The following is a 10,917-nucleotide window of genomic DNA, read 5'->3' as shown; positions in this document are numbered from 1 at the left end:
AAAAAAAAAAAAAAAAAAAAATTCTTAGACTGGGTTGCAAAGTCGGCTCAGTGGTTAAGAGAGACTACTGTTCCTCCTGAGAACCCATGTTCACACTGCTCAGAGCTCCAGCTCCAGGCCTTCTATTGGCACCCATAATGTACAGGCAAACAAAAAATTAAAAGTAAAAATCATTTCTGAGGAGTGGTGGGGGTGTTTGAGGCAGAGTTTTTCCACATAGCTCTGGCTTTCCTGGGACTCGTTATGTAGACTAGACTGGCCTCTCATAGGTCAGCCTTCCTCCTTATTGCTGGGATTAAAGGTGCGAGCCATTTACCCCCAACTAAAAAAATAAAAATCTTCTTAGAAAATTGATTAGGGGCTGGTGAGATGGCTCGGTGGTTAAGAGCACCGACTGCTCTTCCAAAGGTCCTGAGTTCAAATCCCAGCAACCACATGGTGACTCACAACCATCTGTAACAAAAATCTGATGCCTTCTTCTGGAGTGTCTGAAGACAGCTACAGTGTACACACATATAAATAAATAAATAAATAAATCTTTAAAAAAAAAAAAGAAAGAAAATTGATTAGACTAAGTGTGTGATATGTTCAGTGTTTTTAGTGAAATGTCACCATCGTGGTGAGTAAAAGTCAACTCTCCCCCCACCGAAATTCAGGATCCCAAGCTGTCCACTGCGCTGCGCTGCGCCTTCCAGCAGGCTCTGGTCTACTGGCTTCACCCTGCCTTTTCGTGGTTGCCACTCTTCCCTCGAATTGGAGCTGATAGGAAAATGGCTGCAAAGACAAGTCCATGGTCAGCTGATGAGGCCCTGCAACATGCTTTAATGAGCGACTGGTAAGATAGCCCGTTCCAGAGGTGAGCCTGCGGGAACAGGCAGGACGCTGCTGGTGCTTGGCTGTCCGCAGAAGGGCTGACGCTGAGTAGCTCTCTGTGTTTGTGAGCATTGTCAGACGCGCAGTGACCACGACTTATATTTGCTTTTTCCCAACTTGATCATTATCAGCTGTATAGTACACAATGTATAATGTATGTCCTGGACAAACACAGCAAAAGGTATGTCTTCTAGCTTCTTCTGTCAGTCAATGCTTTCTCATCAGAAGTTGTTCATGGATTGGGACCAGGTAAAAACTGCTTGAAAGAATATCTGCAGCCCTCAAATGCAAAATTACACAACTTCAGAAACTCAATTCAGTATTTGAAATGTTTATGTTGGGTTTTTATCTGCATGTTAGAATAAATAAAGAAATTAATTATTAAATTCATTCAGAATTGAATTTAAAATATTTTAACACCTGAAAAACCTTCCTTTCTTCCTAGGTCCGTGAGTTTCACGTCTCTGTATAACTTGCTGAAGACAAAGCTTTGTCCCTATTTCTACGTCTGCTCCTATCAATTCACCGTCCTTTTCCGGGCAGCAGGGCTGGCAGGAAGCAGTGTGATCACAGCGCTCATATCCCCTACAACAAGAGGCTTAAGAGAAGCTATGAGAAACGAAGGTAACAGCTGCGGCTTCAAAGGGAAGCTTCGTCTTGCCTTAAATGCTAAACGTTAGGGGCTGGAGGGACGCCTTAGTGTTAACAAGCATAGGCTTTTCGTACAGAGAACCTGGGTTTAATTCCCAGCACCCACGTGATGGCTAAAAGCCTTCCAGATGTGCCCTCTGTAAGCACCAGACACATAAGTGGTACCTGACAGAAACACCCATACACACTAAAAAAAAAAAAAAAAAATCATCTTTTACTAATTGATCATCAATATTTTATGAGATGTAGTTTTTTGTTTGTTTGTTTTCCTTCCTGCTGGTAAAGGTGTTTCTGAAATGTATCTGGAAGTTATGTTTCCTTTTCTGAACTCTGAGGTAAAGTACATATTAGGTCCTGTAAGGCACTGTCTTATTGAATATATTCTGCTTTTTAAAACAAGACTGTACATTTATTTTGTATGCATGCATGTGTTTCTGTGGGCACACACATACAATGGCGCACATGTAGAAACAGCTTCAAAGAGTCCTTTTGTTCCATAATATGAGTTCTAGGATGTGAACTCAGATGTCATAAAACTTGGCAGATTCTGCCCACTAAACCCTCTCACCAGTCCTAGATTCTTTGATACTACAAATCGTCTAACCTCTCCTTCAATAATTTTAAAGCCATGTTATCAATTAGTGTGTCTAGAAAGGGCAGAAAGGAGAGAGACAAGTCCCTTTTTATAGAAAACTTAGTCTATGTACCCTGATAGTAGGACACTACTGGTTAATTGAAGAAAATTGGGTTATATTTTCTGATGTAGGTATTGAATTTTCTCTGCCTTTACTAGAAGAAATTGACCATAAGAAGAAAGTTCGAGACCCAACCCTGGAATCTGAAGAGTACGTAATCATAAGCCCTTTTGCATATTTACTTTCATGAATTCTCTAATTCAAACTCTGGGCAGTCGGTTTGTAACAGCATCAACTCTGTGAATATGTGCTTCTAACTATAGCAGTTTCCTAGGGAGCAGGCAGGCAGTGACGAAGATGAAGAGGAAAGTTTTTCTTGGCTGGAAGAGATAGGCGTGCAAGATCAAATTAAGAAGCCAGACGTCATCTCTATCAAGCTGTATCCTTTCTGTTATGAACTTCTACTGACTTAGTGGTTCTAACACTGGTTTAAGGCAGTCCTTGCTGCGCAAGTATGAAGTGTTTGTTGGTTTCCGTCATGTTCAGATGGTAATTCCATTCAAGCTGTCACTGAGACTGGGAGGCCCAGGTCTCTGGAGCTGCCCAGGCAGCCGGCTGTACACCTCTGTGGATTACTTGTACACCTCTGTGGATGACTTTTGCTCTTTCCTTGATTGCTGTCTTCAGACGTAAAGAAAGGCATGAAGTACAAATGGATCACAGACCCGAGTCTGTCGTGCTGGTGAGAGGGCTCGACACCTTCAAACTGCTCAATTTTTTGATCAACTGCAAGAGTTTAGTTGCCACCTCGGGTGCACAGGCAGGCCTCCCGCCCACTCTCTTATCCCCAGTAGCCTTCCGAGGCGCCTCAATGCAAATGCTTAAGGTAAGTATTTACTTCATCTACATACAGCCCAGCCGTTTGTGTGGTTTTTTTAAATCTGGGGTCTCTGTAATTCTGGCTGTCCTGGATATAGACCACTCTGATCTCAAGCTCACAGACATCCACCTGCTTCTGCCTCCTGAGTGCTGGGATTAAAGGCGTGCGCCACCATTCCTAGCACAAATTCTCAATTTTTAAAAAATAATTCTAGGGACTTAGGAGATGGATCAGTATTTAAATATGAGCACTTGCTGCTCTTGCAGAAGACCCAAATTCAGTTCCCAGCACCAACATGGTGATCACAGCCATTGGTAACTTCAGTTCCAAGGGTTCTGATGCCTTCTTACCCCCACAGATAACATATAAAACTGGGTGTACATACATTTGAGAAAATACAAGGCCAGTTGTTGTGGCCATACCTTTAATCCCAGCACACGAGAGGCAGAGGCAAGCAGATCTCAGTTAAGGAACAGCAAGGCCTACATAGTAAGACCGGATCTCAAAAAATGTATGTATATGTGTGTATGTATGTGTGTGTGTGTGTGTGTGTGTGTGTGTGTGTGTATACACATATATAGTAGCGTATAGACAAGTTTTCATATTTGTAAACTGTTCTTGCATACTTTGGGATTTGTGTCGGCACTGAGACTGCATGGGGGAGGAGGCCTACTAGACAAGCAGCTTGACCCAAGTCGCATTCCCAGTAGTTTTGTTTTTGCTTGAGGTGACATGAGTAATGTCAAATCCCTTTTACTAATTTCCTGTACCACATGACTTTTTTAAATTTTCTGAAGGCACGGAGCATTAATGTAAAGACACCAGCTCTTTCTGGATACAGAGATAAGTTCAGTTTGGAGATCACAGGTCCTGTCATGCCTCATGCGTTGCATTCTATGGCCATGCTACTCCGATCTTCACAGACAGGGTCGTTCTCTGCTGGACTGTACGCACACGAGCCAACTACCGTATTCAATGTCGGCCTGTCTCTGGATGAAGAACTGGAGAGAGTAAGTAGACTGTCATGCCCGGTAGCCTCTTGCTGGGGTAAATGTCACTTATGCCAAATTTATATCAAGTTTGAAAACAAGTTACAAATAAATATCCACATGGGCATAAGATAAATTTCATGAATTTAGGAAATACTAAATATTAATTCCTGATTCCTTTGTAGTTTTTGGAAACACAATTTTCCCCAGCTATTTTTCCTGTTTCTCATGTATGTGTACATAATTTGCAGTTTTGCATGTGTTTAAGTACACCAGTAAGTGAGCTCACACTGTACTGCTCTTCTACCTCATTCATCAATGTAGTCTTTTCTTTTTTTTTTTTTTTTTTTTTTTTTTTTTATTTAATAAATAAAAATTGTATTTACTTAGAAGCATTCAGAATGTCAACAAAACAGCCGCATTTTTCAATGTAGTCTTTTCATCAAGACCAGAATGTCCTAACATGNTGCTCTTCTACCTCATTCATCAATGTAGTCTTTTTTTTTTTTTTTTTTTTTTTTTTTTTTTTTAATAAAAAAAAATTGTATTTACTTAGAAGCATTCAGAATGTCAACAAAACAGCCGCATTTTTCAATGTAGTCTTTTCATCAAGACCAGAATGTCCTAACATGGCTAGTCTTGCTAGCTGGTCTGTGAGCCACATTCAGACTGTAATTACAAGTGCAAACCATGTCTGCCCAACATTCATGGGCGTTCTAGATAGCCCCCAACTCTGGTTATCATACTTGTAGCAAGTGTTTTGACACTAAACCATCTTCAAGCCTTAGTTACTAATTTATTTTGGATTGTCTTTTTAGACTTTTTAAAGATAAATTTAGGGTTTTTATACTACAGAAATTATTAGGATCATCTTCTGTGATTGACTAAGCCATTTATTTGCCAGTCTTTATGGGGATTATTAAAAACTTGGTGTTCCTAGCAAGAGAGATGGGTCAGCAGTTAAGAACACTGACTGCTCTTCCAGAAGTCCCAAGTTCAATTCCCAGCAACTACATGGTGGTTCATAACCATCTGTAATGGGATCTGATGCCCTCTTCTGGTATGTCTGAAGACAGCTCTGGTGTACTCGTATAAATCTTTTAAAAACAACAAAAACTTGTTCAAGAACTAACATGCTTTATGGATATGGACTTGTGTTTTTACAGAAAGTTGCTCATAAGGACCTTGCTAACTGTGGGCTGCATCCTAAAACCCTGGAGCAGCTCAGTCAGATGCCAGTGCTGGGGAAGTCATCCTTACGGAGTGTGGAAATGAGTGACTACATTTTAAATTGGAGATCCTGAACATCAAAGTAAGCCTAAAAGGAGTCTGAGGAAAAAGCTTCCTAGCAAGGAAATTCAAGATTCGTAGGCCTCTGGCTTTTATTTGGAAGAAATATTTTAAAATACTGAAATGTTCCTAAACATTTTTATATTAACTTATTACATGCAATAGCATTAGGTTTTAAATCAACATTTTGCTTTTATTATTTTCATACATTTTCAGAGATGAAGATGCAAGGTGCTCCCTTAATACCTCAGATAATTCAAAGAAGAGTTCTATCCCCCCAACTTACTGTAACCCGAGTAGAAAAAGTCAGTGTTTTATTACAGTTGAGAATCTGAGATTACCTGTAGCAATTATTCCAATTGAGACTAATGATCAAAACAAAAGCATCCATATTGTACCTTAGACTCGCAGTGAGTTCTTTGAAGATGTAGGGAAATCAGCATTTTTACTAATGATTTCTAGTTCCTCTGCTCTCAAGTATGTTCGGTCGCATGTGTCAAGTCAGATGGTAGGCTATTTTGTACTTCATCTAAGTGCTGGGTGCTCAGTCATGTCAACTTACTATTTAGTATGCTTACAGGTAATCTGTGTTTGCATGTGTGTATAAAATTCAGTATTTTTAAATAAACGTGCATAGAAATCACAAGAATCGGGTAAGAAAAAATAGTGCTTAGTTATATGTGTTCCATAAAAGCCAGAGAATAAGACACAACATTTATTCCAGAGAAGTTTGTATTTGGGCCTTAAGCTTTTGAAAATAAAGTTTAGAGACATAGCATATGAATACCACTGTAATACACATGAATATTCTATCAGACCCTAAAAAATTAACATAAACTTAAACTTCCTCAGTCAACAAAATAGCGGCTGGTTGCCAATTTTTATTAGATAAGTTGGTTACAGCATTTTTATTATTTATGTCTATCTAGGTGTAGCTGAAATTCAAAATGCACATCAAAGTAAAACTATATCACAACTCAAGCCATAATAATATGTACTTGGCCTCTGAAGTAAAATTCTTCTAGCTGGACATTTTGACTTCCTTCTTATGACCCAAGTGGCTTTAATGGGAATGCAGGACTTAGTACTGATCATGACACAATGTATCACTTTCTTTTCATAATCTCTACAAAAGGGGGGAGATGGTGGCATTAGCCCTGTGGAACAGATTGCTTCATTACCTTAATAACACTGGCCCAGTATCTGTCCAGCAGAACCCATTGTGAAATAGTACAAGGTGCACAGCCCTTCACTGATTACAGGCAAGTGTTACAGCAGCCTAGCCGTAAGGAAGGGAAGTTACATCATAGTACAAAATACAGTATAAAAGCGTTATTTAACATTCCACACTGAATATTACTGATGCCCTCAAACAATTGTTTTGATGTTAGCCACTTAAACAAATACATCACTAAGATAAACAATATAAACATACCAAAACCCTGTATGGTTAAATACAATTTCCATGGTACAAAAACGAAAGCCTGGAGATGTTTGTACAGATTGCTTTTTACACAATGTCTTAAATTGTGAAATATTTACAACATTAAGGAGGAAATACATTGTGATGCAGAGTAAAATTATCTGAAATGATTACTATAAAACCTCAATCTATCTACGTGAGGCACTCCTGAAGCAAGTGGCATTAGCCATGAGGTCCTTTGGTACAAGGCCCATTGCTTGAAGAACCACAGTAGCTGCTGTGGCTTTAGCATGCTTCTTATTAGGGCTGGCAAAGCTGGGCTGGTAAGCGCTTCCATTTATCAATACCTATTCAAGAAAAACATACAATTGGGCTGGTAAGGGCTTCCATTTCTCAATACCTATTCAAGAAAAACATACAATAAGAACAGCATCAAACTTTAATATCTATTAGCTTTGTACTTTTTCACTAAATTCTAAAAATAACTTATAAATTACAAACCCCACATTATAGAAATTAATCTCAGCCCAGAAGCAGCAAATGATTTTAAAAAGGAAACTGCAAAATAAATGCAAGTCTCCATACTATTTTTAAAAGCCCTAATAAAAGTATCCCCACATTCCACTAGAAAATACATTTTGCCCATACCCTCCCCCCTTTAATTTTGTACCCTTTTTATAAAAACCCACTTTACCCACATAGTCACATCTGTGACCCACCCACCGAATATTAATACTGATTGTATCACTCTCATCCCTTACCCCTCTATCATGAATATATAATTAGTATGTAAGTTCATATTTACCCTAAAGAGGAAATGTTTGCGATGGTCAGGGCCACTGTCATGGACCAAGAGAAATTCAGGTGGTTGCCACCTTCTCTTATTACAGATTTCCATCAAGGCAGACACAGGATGTTTGCCTGTAGAGAGAAAAACAACTAGTTATAAAAGATTTCCACCAACTTTGCAAGGAATTATGAATTGAAGGTATGGGTGAAAGCAAGAACAGGTCAGCAGGGCTGTTGTCACCTGATAAGTCTTTCATTGCAGCAGAGAAGTTCCCAGACCGCTTTTGTGCCCTCTCTCCTACCGCAACAAGACCTTAAAAGGAGAAGGAAAAAAAAGGCAAATTTACTATTATACCTTAAAATGTAATAGATGGAGAAAAGATACCCCTCACTACTGATACCTAAAAACCTATACCTTCAACTAAAATACTCATATTTATATTAACACTGGCTGACTTTTTTTTCCTCTTTATAATCATATACATATGAAGAAATAAAACTTAAGCGGCCAGAGAAATAGCTCAGTCAACAAAGCACTTGCATAAGGATCTGAGCCTGAGTTCAGAAAAGCCAGCTGTGTTGGCACAGGCTAGTAGTTCCAGCACTTGGGTGACAGGCAGGTGGGGTCCCTGGTGGGCTCCAGGCCAGGACTGTTTCCCAAATGAAGGTGGACAGTACCTGAGGAATGACGCAACATAAGCACACAGAAGTTTAGTGTGCGTTTGAGTGTCAAGTATCCGTCAGCATCTCAAAGTTAAACTCTAAGAGGTGGTGGCTACTAACTACAAGTAACTTTACAAATTCATCATCTTTTAAAACAGTGAATAAAGAGTATGGTCCCCCAAAATACAAAGGAAGATAGACGAAAGAAAACCTATACAGTCAGTACCTGCTGTCCTAACAAATTCCTAAGTTCTCAGATAACACGTTCCTGAAAAAGGCTACTCACTACACAGGAATAATGTCATAAAGCCCCAACAGTGCTCTTTCCACTTTCCACGTGTCTTTAAACAGCAAACGTTCAGCTAATCCACTGTTAAGAACACGCTAGATTGTTTATCTCTCAAACCTGTTCTAGGATACAGCCACTGTCTGAGAATCCATACCTACATTATGTTGAGGAATTTCCATGTGGATGTGCCCTAGAATTGTAACACACACTGAATGGATTCTTATCAAGTTTTTAAAAATCCGGCCTAAACTGTATGGTGTGGCACATGCCTATAATCCAAAATTTTGGGAAGGTTAAGGCAGGAGAATTGTAGATACTTAAAAAGACAGTATTTCTCTTTGTAGCATGGCTGTGGTGGAACTTTCAAAGTAGAACAAGCTCTCAAACACAAGAGATCTTCCTGCCTCTGCTGGGATCAAAAACATGCACTACTACTCCCAGCCTCTATTTTAAATACCTAAGGACTTAAAACAAGTGAAGTCAGCAAACAGCTTGTGGTGATTCCTCCCTGAATGTTACGAGCTGCCTGGTAACACCTCAGAAATAAAGATAAGAGAATAAACCAGCAGTGCTGACACAGCCCCGACATGGCAGGAGGATAACTGCAAGTTCAAAGCCACTCAAGACCCTGTCTCAGAAGACAACAAACAAGCTAGAGAGACAGCTCAACTGTTAGCAAGCAGTGGCTGTTCTTCCAGAGCACCCTGATTAGATTCCATGCAATCAGGTGGCAGCTCACAACCATAGGGGATACAAGGCCCTCCTCTGGGCTCTATGGGCACACAGACAAAACAGCCACACATACAAACCATTTTAAAAAACACGATGGATCAAGAGGATGGTTTAATGGGTAAAGGTGCTTACCATATCATTCATGCACCCATATACAATAAATAAATGTAGCAAGGAAGAAAGACAACAAGCATATGTGGTCTCTATTAAGAACAAAACCAAGAAAGATTCATTTTCTTAAAAACTTTCATAATAGTGACTAACACAAGGCAAGTTGTCCTTTAAAAGCTCAAACTAATATGTTATCCATCTATCTGTAGAAATAAACTGGTATGTGTGAAAAATGTGTTAAAAGGTTTCTCCAGCAAAGAGCTGTATCTAGTTCATGGTCACAAGGACCAAAATAAGGTTTTGGTTTTTTGTTTTTAAAGACTCAAGTATATAACTGAAAAGTATAAACTTCAGGAAGAACTTACCTTTTCGGTCTGTCTTAAAATCAACAAGGATGGGTTCCTTATTTCCTTCTTTGTTCTTTCCTAATCCTTCTCCTTCTCTCCAGCCCATTTTTCTCATCAAAACAGCTCCCATTCCTCCAGTTACTGGGGCTGCTCTTAAGAACTGATCCTATCCAAAGGGAAAAAAGAAAAAAAAAAGGTAAAATGCCCCCATTTTACAGTTAGAACTGAAATACAGAGTTAATGGTAACTTAAGAAAAGAAAATCTTACTTCTAGATCTGTAATAGCATTCAACTTAAGTTCTTCTATACTCAACATGTTCTGTAGCATACGTTCTAATTATAATTACCAACACTTTGAAAGTCAAATGGCAATTGTAACAGTAGCCCCTCGGTGCCCCCCTCCAAAAAAAACAACAACAAGAGCACTCCTGTTTTCGTCCACTATTTAGGTTCACTGGTATCTCTTCTTAGCTTGCAAAATAAAAAGAAGGCAATGTTAAAACAGTCAATATATTATCTCAGGTATACCTAATTTATGAATAAAGCCTAGACATTGTTTTTAAAAAGTTTGGACACTGAAGAAACATACAGTTGTCACCCAGATTTCTTCCCCATTCTATTATAAGGCAAGTATCAATATTTTTACTTAGAAAATCCCTATGAAACAAAATAAATTTACACGTAAATAAGCTGGAAGATAAGCACATGAAACACCCTGTAAGTATACCACATATAACTCAATTCCTCTAAGACCTGGCTTGGTGTTAAAAGGCTTTTAAGAAACTCCTTAAACGTTTACATACCTAGGCCTCGGTAGCAGCAGTGTTGTGAATAGTACGGCTGGCACTGACCGGGGCAAGAAGACAGCTACAAGGATTTGGCCCTGAAACAAGTTTCCATACAGAGGGGTGAAAGTTCACAGGTTATTCTGTGAACAATCATCTCTCTTGTATCCAACCCACTGAACCATAATTTCCATCAAAGCAGCAAACCACTTAATGTCCTAAGCTGCACAACTGTGTGCACCAGCACGGTCAGCAGTCAGTGATCTTCAGTTAAGAAATGTCCAGTGCCTCTTTTTAAAAAAGTATCAATGCAAATCTACCAGTGATGAATTCTGCTGTTGAACTGTGTGTTTGGTTTTGTTTCTTTCTAATTGAAACATCTCCGAACCATGTTTTATTTCCAATCATTATGGCATTTTAGGTTAATGCTCTGCCAAATATCTATCCAGTCATTACAAAA

At 39.1% G+C, this 10,917-nt stretch overlaps 2 protein-coding genes across 8 annotated transcripts in view; one reads left to right on the top strand and one right to left on the bottom strand.

Annotated features, from left to right (window-relative positions):
- The window catches only part of Donson (downstream neighbor of SON), a 10,030-nt gene extending 4,066 nt beyond the window's left edge, over positions 1 to 5,964 (top strand). Inside the window, exons 4-10 of the mRNA XM_021208970.1 lie at positions 657 to 835; positions 1,319 to 1,497; positions 2,291 to 2,369; positions 2,494 to 2,598; positions 2,847 to 3,045; positions 3,837 to 4,049; positions 5,195 to 5,964. Coding sequence (XP_021064629.1) covers positions 657 to 835; positions 1,319 to 1,497; positions 2,291 to 2,369; positions 2,494 to 2,598; positions 2,847 to 3,045; positions 3,837 to 4,049; positions 5,195 to 5,332 — 1,092 coding nt within the window. The 3' untranslated portion in view covers positions 5,333 to 5,964. The remainder of the gene's footprint in view (positions 1 to 656; positions 836 to 1,318; positions 1,498 to 2,290; positions 2,370 to 2,493; positions 2,599 to 2,846; positions 3,046 to 3,836; positions 4,050 to 5,194) is intronic.
- An 8-nt stretch (positions 5,965 to 5,972) lies between these two features.
- The window catches only part of Son (SON DNA binding protein), a 31,608-nt gene continuing 26,663 nt past the window's right edge, over positions 5,973 to 10,917 (bottom strand). For 5 of the 7 annotated variants that reach the window (XM_029544388.1, XM_029544389.1, XM_029544391.1 and 2 more), the window contains 4 exons: positions 9,691 to 9,838; positions 7,772 to 7,843; positions 7,547 to 7,662; positions 5,973 to 7,088 (listed from right to left, as the gene is read on the bottom strand). In XM_029544388.1, the coding sequence (XP_029400248.1) occupies positions 6,930 to 7,088; positions 7,547 to 7,662; positions 7,772 to 7,843; positions 9,691 to 9,838 (495 nt within the window). In that variant the 3' untranslated portion in view covers positions 5,973 to 6,929. Of the gene's footprint in view, positions 7,142 to 7,546; positions 7,663 to 7,771; positions 7,844 to 9,690; positions 9,839 to 10,475; positions 10,556 to 10,917 lie in introns of those variants that run through there. The other 2 variants (XM_021208964.2, XM_029544392.1) reach the window with 2 other exon arrangements.

This window comes from Mus pahari, chromosome 12, assembly GCF_900095145.1.
Source record: "Mus pahari chromosome 12, PAHARI_EIJ_v1.1, whole genome shotgun sequence".
NCBI lineage: Eukaryota > Metazoa > Chordata > Mammalia > Rodentia > Muridae > Mus > Mus pahari.
The sequence above is the reverse complement of the archived record's forward strand: the minus strand, read 5'-3'. Positions and strand labels throughout refer to the sequence as shown.